Source organism: Babylonia areolata, chromosome 15, assembly GCF_041734735.1.
Source record: "Babylonia areolata isolate BAREFJ2019XMU chromosome 15, ASM4173473v1, whole genome shotgun sequence".
Classification (NCBI taxonomy): domain Eukaryota; kingdom Metazoa; phylum Mollusca; class Gastropoda; order Neogastropoda; family Buccinidae; genus Babylonia; species Babylonia areolata.
The window spans coordinates 837,648-844,703 of NC_134890.1; the positions used below are offsets into that span (position 1 = coordinate 837,648).

The 7,056-nt window shown below is 48.6% G+C and overlaps 1 protein-coding gene across 1 annotated transcript in view; it reads right to left on the minus strand.

Annotated features, from left to right (window-relative positions):
- LOC143290085 (uncharacterized) overlaps positions 1–6,100 on the minus strand; it is a 10,847-nt gene extending 4,747 nt beyond the window's left edge. The window contains exons 1-2 of the mRNA XM_076599375.1: positions 5,848–6,100; positions 5,177–5,276 (exon numbers count right to left, since the gene is read on the minus strand). Coding sequence (XP_076455490.1) covers positions 5,177–5,276; positions 5,848–6,100 — 353 coding nt within the window. The remainder of the gene's footprint in view (positions 1–5,176; positions 5,277–5,847) is intronic.
- Positions 6,101–7,056: the final 956 nt, after the last annotated feature.

Sequence of the window (7,056 nt, forward strand, 5' to 3'; positions counted from 1 at the left end):
GGATACAATGTAGACCCCCTGGTCTTGAAGACTATTAACCCCTTCACAGCTGAACTTTGGTGGCACATGATCAGTGTGGCATCAGTTTTAACTGCATTCCCTTCGTTTCGTGTACATTTCAGTGATGTGAGTGATTTGCTGCACAAAGATAATATAGGGTAATCGTAAGAAGAATAATTCAAATATAAAATGTTGACTAAAATCCTGTCCTGTAAGCCAAGTCTTCTCTCAGTGAGGTGACAGCCTTTTTCCGACGAGCACAGTTGTCATCAGCAGTACAGGGGTTAAATCATTTCCCAGGACGCAGTTTGCATGACTAGACAGGATTCCTTCTGGACTGTGAAAGTGGAGCGCGCTCTGTGATATGAGGTCACATCGCTGATCGTTTGACGCAGTTAGCGTGACTGTCAACAGCGATATGACATCATTTCACCGTGCTGGTCCTGCGAGGAGCTCTACTGGTCCCGGTAACCAGGGATGGATTCCCCACACACCCTGACTGCACAAGACGCCATGGCAGTGACGGTTAGCCGCTGCACTTGTGGTCCAGTGTTCACCAGGGTCCAGGGTTCGAGGCCCCGTTTCGGCATGGTGTTGTGTCCTTGGGAAAGGGACTATACTCCTTAACAAACAGTAAAGAGTGGTAACTCTCTCCATTGCACAAGGTACACAACTTCCTTTACTGGATAAAGCGTGAAGCACAAGTGAATCATGAGGGCTTTGCCTGTTGTCTTCACCATGGTCAGGACGTCTTCGTACCATCCAACGTGCTGTCTGGTGGTTCAGTCCTTCTGAGGTCCGTGTAGCAGATACCAGGGAGTCTCCTGAAGCATCTCAGCTCCACAGCTTGGAGATCCTTCTCTGAAGTTCTGATGTGAGAGCCAAGGACTGGCAGGCGCACATGTAAATGTATAATTATGTAAATGTATAATTATGTAAATGTATAATTATGTAAATGTATAATCATGTAAAATGCTCACGCGTACTTCTGGCAGCTGAATGTCTTCCTTGGCTTTCTGTTCTTTTTCTTTTTCTTTATTTAGTATTACTATTATTTTGTTGCTGTTGTTCTTGTCTTTCTTACTATTTTCTTGCGTATTATTACTGTTATTTTGTTGTTGTTGTTGTCTTTTTCTTTCTTACTATTTTCTTGCCTATTATTACTGTTATTTTGTTGTTGTTGCTGTTGTCTTTTTCTTTCTTACTATTTTCTTGCCTTCCTGACTTACACCCATTCTTAATTTCCTTTTTTCTTTCTTTCTTTCCTTCTTTCTTTTGTAATCTATTCCCGTCTTGAGCTGCATCTTTTCTTCCATTCTTTCCATCTTAATCACCACCTTTCTTTCTTTCTTTCTTTCTTTCGTTCTCGTTCTTAGCGCCGTCCCTCCCTCCCACTCCACACCCCACACCCCCACCACCGCCTCTCCCCTCCTCTTCTTCGATTTACCATGGTTGTCATTTTTATTTTTATTTTATTTTTTTTTATGGTTTTGTGTGTGTGTGTGTGTGTGTGTGTTTTGTTTTTGTTTGTTTGTTTGTTTGCTTGTTTGTTTTGTTTTTTTGTTGGTTGTGTGTGTGTGTGTGTGTGTGTTTGTGTTTTGTTTTGTTTTTTCTCAAGGCCTGACTAAGCGCGTTGGGTTACGCTGCTGGTCAGGCATCTGCTTGGCAGATGTGGTGTAGCGTATATATGGATTTGTCCGAACGCAGTGACGCCTCCTTGAGTCACTAATACTGATACTGTCATCGTCGTCATCAGTGTTGTCGTTGCCGTCGTCGCTCATACAGGTATGGGGGGCACCCCAACCCACCTGGACATCTCAGGGGTCCGGGTGGGAGGCGTTCCACTGTACCTGAAGGAGCAGGCCCGATTCGCCCTGTCCCGTTTCGCCTACTGTTTGATCGTGCCGCCACAGTCTCTGGCCTCTTTGTCCTGTTTCGCCTACTGTTTGATCGTGCCGCCACGGCCTCTGGCCTCTTTGTCCCGTTTTGCCTACCCGCGATTCTCGTTTTGCCTATTCAGACTATCTGTCTTTGTCTGTCTGTCTGTCTTTCTGTAACACACACTCACACACACAAGCACACGCGCGCGGGCACACACACACGCGTACCCGCACACGTACATGTACACATATGGACACATACGAAGACACACGCGCGCACGCACACACACACGCGCGCGCATAAGCACATGCACACACACACACACACACACACACACACCCACACACACATACATACGCACATGCACACACATTCACAAACAAACGCGCACGCACACGCGCGCGCGTGCACACACACACACACACACACATGCACACACACGTACGCACACACGCGCACACACACACACACACACACACACACACACACACACACACACACACACACACACACACACAAAACAAACACACACACACACACACACACACACACACACACACACACACACACACACACACACACACAGTGATTGCGTGGAGGTAACGCGTCCGCATAGGAAGCGAGAGAATCTGATCGCGCTGGTTCGAATCATGTCTCAGCCGCCGATATTTTCTCCCCCTCCACTAGACCTTGAGTGGTGGTCTGGACGCTAGTCATTCGGATGAGACGATAAACCGAAATCCCGTGTGCAGCATGCACTTAGCGCACGTAAAAGAACCCACGGCAACAAAAGGGTTGTTTTGGGCAGAATTCTATAGAAAAATCCACTTCGATAGGAAAAACAAATAAAACCGCATGCAGGAAAAAATACCAAAAAAAAAAAATGGGCAGCGCTGTAGTGTAGCGACGCGCTCTCCCTGGGGAGAGCAGCCCGAATTTCACACAGAGAAATCTGTTGTGATAAAAAAAAACGAAATGCAATACAATCTCCCAAATTACCCTGCACCCTCTCCCTCCCCCCGTGCCTCTCACACACGCATTCCTAGGCTACGTATCGCAGCTTCCACGGCACACACACACACACACACACACACACACACACACACACACACACACACACACACACACGCCCCCCACCCCCCCACCCCCCTCCCATCGTGCTCTACCTTTCATGCTACATGCATGTATATGAATGTGTATTGTGTGCGCGTGCGTTTATGTAAGTTTGTGCCTGCCTATGTGTGCGTATGTGTTAGGGTAGCTGTTAGATACACATGTATTGTTAAAATGTATGTACGCAGTGTGTGTGTGTGTGTGTGTGTGTGTGTGTGTGTGTGTGTGTGTGTGTGTGTAGTCATATTTTGGTGTGTGTGTATGTAACATAGATGTAATGTTTTATGTTAACAAAGCGTTTTTGTAAAGCACCTAGAGCAGATTTCTGGATAGTGTGCTATGTAAGCATCCATTATTATTATTATTATTATTATTATTATTATTATTATGCTAGACTTACGGCCGCTCCCTCTCTCTACCTTTATTTCTTTGAGGTGATCGATGGTGTGATGGCCTGGTACCTGTTCTTTTTGGTATTCTTGGACTTTTCTGAGGATTTCCGATTTTTGTAGATGTAGGCCGCTCGTTTTTGTTGCGTTACCAGCAAGTCTGTCAGCTCGCTCATTTCCCTTAACACCTGCATGTCCCGGGCAGTATGACCATGTAAGTTTTTTTAATCTGAAAGTTGCGCATTGCCTTATGCCACTCTGGGCTTCCCATTCCACTTTGAATTTTTTGTATGAGGTTCATTGAGTCCGTTAGAATCATGGCATGTTGGTTTCCAGGCATATGAATAGATGATAGCCACTGGAGAGCATGTGTCACAGCTTCAGCTTCCATCGTTAGGCTGGAGGTTGTGACTTTGTAGGCAGCATTCACTTCCCTAATTGTTTTTCCATTTTGTTTCGCAGTGAATCCCCAACCGGATTGATCTTTGGTGACTGAGCCATCTGTGTATATGATGATGTCCTCTTCTTTACTGTTTTCTTCTATGAGTAGCTTCACTTCCGCATCAGTTTTGCCCTCTGGCCATTCCCGACAATGTCTTCCTAGAGTGGGTGAAAGGACTGTGTTGAATAGATGGTTGAGGTTTTCGGGGTTTTCCTCCCATTCTTTTGTTTCTTTCAGGTCTTGTAGTCGGCATACTAGCTGGATTGTGTCTTCTGCTTGCCCCATCCATGATCTTCCTCGTCCTAGACGGCTGCCTTTTGGTTCCTTGACTGCATCATGCAGTGGGTTTTGAGGGTTTTCTAATGCTCTGATGTAGGTCCTGACCTGTTCTAACTTGTTTCTGGCTTGCATTGACGGGCGCAATAGCCGAATGGTTAAAGCATTGGACTTTCAATCTGAGGGTCCTGGGTTCGAATCTCGGTGACGGCGCCTTGTGGGTAAAGGGTGGAGATTTATACGATCTCCCAGGTCAACATATGTGCAGACCTGCTAGCGCCTGAACCCCTTCATGTGTAAACGCACGCAGATCAAATACGCACGTTAAAGATCCTGTAATCCATGTCAGCGTTCGGTGGGTTATGGAAACAAGAACATACCCAACATGCACACCCCCGAAAACGGAGTATGGCTGCCTACATGGCGGGGTAAAAAAAACAACAACAGAAAAACAGTCATACACGTAAAATGTTACATGTCTGTCTGAGTTTGTATGTGTGCGTGCCTGAAATCTGATTGAATGACACAGGAAACGAATGATGAGCGCCCAAATAGCAGCCGTCAGTCGGCTCTACCCAGGTAGGCAGCCTGTTGTGCAAATGACCCCGTGTTTGTAAAGCGCTTAGAGCTTGGTCTCCGATCGAGGAGAGGCGCTATGTAAGTATCCATATGAATGAATCAATCAATCATTGAAGGAAGGTCAAGTAGGTATCGCATGGTTTCTGTGGGCGTGTCTTTTGTTGTTCCAAGGATCAGCCTCATAGCTTCATTTTCAACTCTTTCTAACTTTCGGAGGCTGCTTTGAGACGGTGTTGTTAGCCCAAGTCCGTAGTCGATCACACTGAGAACGAGTGGTTGATAGCAAACTGAACTGGCCAGTCGGGATCATCTATCTGGGGAATCGTTTAGTGGCTAAACGGGTATGGGCTAAACGGGTATGGGCTAAATGGGTATGGGCTAAACGGGTATGGGCTAAATGGGTATGGGCTAAACGGGTATACGGATATAGCTAAACGGGTATGGGCTAAATGGGAATGGGCGAAACGGGTATGGGCGAAGGGAGGATGACACCCACCTGAACATCTTCCGGGTCCAGATGGGGAGGGTGCCTGTGTACACCATGGCCGTGTCCGACACTGCCAGTGACGTCAGGTACACGTTCATCGCCGACCATCCTGTGACGTCATAGGCATAGTGTGACGTACATTTGTACATTACGTAACAAGTGTCTGTCTGATCGAATAGTTAGCAGGCTGAGTAGGTAAATAAGCAGTACATAGTATTGCATGACGTATATTTGTAGATTACATATCAAGTGATTTACATGATGTACTGGTTTGCAGGCAAAGAATGTAAGTATTACGTGGTATTGTATGACGTACATTCGTAAATAGCAAGTTCGATCGAATGGTTTGCAGACAAGTATTTACATTTGTGTAGCAGACTCCCTGACTGATTGAATATTATTGAATATTGACTCTCTCTCTCTCTCTCTCTCTCTCTCTCTGTCTCTGTCTCTCTCTCACACACACACAACACACACACAACGACTTACCCAACCACAAAATCACAACCTCCACACATACATACGCAAACATCACACACACACACTCACACACACACACACACACACACACACACACACACACACTACACACACACACACACACACACACACATACACACACACACACACACACACACACACACACACACACACACACACACACACACACACACACACACCTGCACGCAGTCTCCGGAGGATGACGATGACCATGACGTTGCCGAAGGTGCCGAGGAGGAGGATAGCGGAAGTACCCAGCCTGCCGAACCAGCCGCCGTCCACCCCGTCCTGCACGAAGGGTATGGCCTCCAGCACCCCCTGGCCCCCTCCTCCCTCCCTCCCCGCCCCTCCCAGGCCGTCGCTGTGGGTGGTGTTGGTGGTGGTGGTGGTGGTGGTGGAGTGGTCGTTGTAGAGAGAGTAAGGGGTGGTCATGGTGGTGGGTGGGGGTTGTGTGGTGAGGAGGGGGGGTGACAGGGGAAGGGAAGGGTGTATAGGGAAGAAACGGGTGGTGGTGGTGGTTGGGGGGTGGGGTGGGGTGACGGGGAAATGGCTGGCTGGGTATGGGGGTGGGTGGAGGGGGCGTCGATGACGTCAGGAGGCTGGTGTACAGGGGGGGGGGGGGGGGGAGAAGCTGCAATGACCACACAGCGGTGGGGTCAGTAACACACACAGACACATACACACACACACATACACGCACGCACGCACACACACACGCACGCACGCACGCACACACACATGCACGAACAGACAAACTACGCTCACATGCACTCACACACACACACACACACACACACACACACACACACACACACACACACACACACACACACACACACACTCACACACACACACACCGTTTCACCCCTACAGGTATGCCCACCCGAACGTCAAACACGAGCGTAGTTCAATTCCTCCAGGAGGCGTCACTGCGTTCGGAGAATTCCATACACGCCACACCATAGCTGCAAAGCGGATGCCTGACCAATGCAGGAAGTCGTCTGATTTGCAGATGTGATGCAGCGTGCCCAACGGGAGAGTCACAATGACCAGCATGGACGATCCTAAACCACAACACCCCCCCCCCCCCCCCACTCACCCCAAAGAACCAGACAGATTGTTCCAGACCTGGCCCTCTGCCCACCGGTCACTCCAGAGCCACCGCCTCCACCACCACCTCCCACCCCCCTCAGTACCGTCGTCCTCTCAACACCCCGCCCCCCACCCCCCACCCACACACACACCACCCCAACACCGGTCACGTCAGAACTGCAAACCAAAAGAAACTCTACCACGAAAGAGAGTGGATGCAAAGAGGAGATGATTTGGATTCTACGCTCCACACCACCGATGCCATCCCGCTTCGTCAATTCCTAATTCGCCCGGGC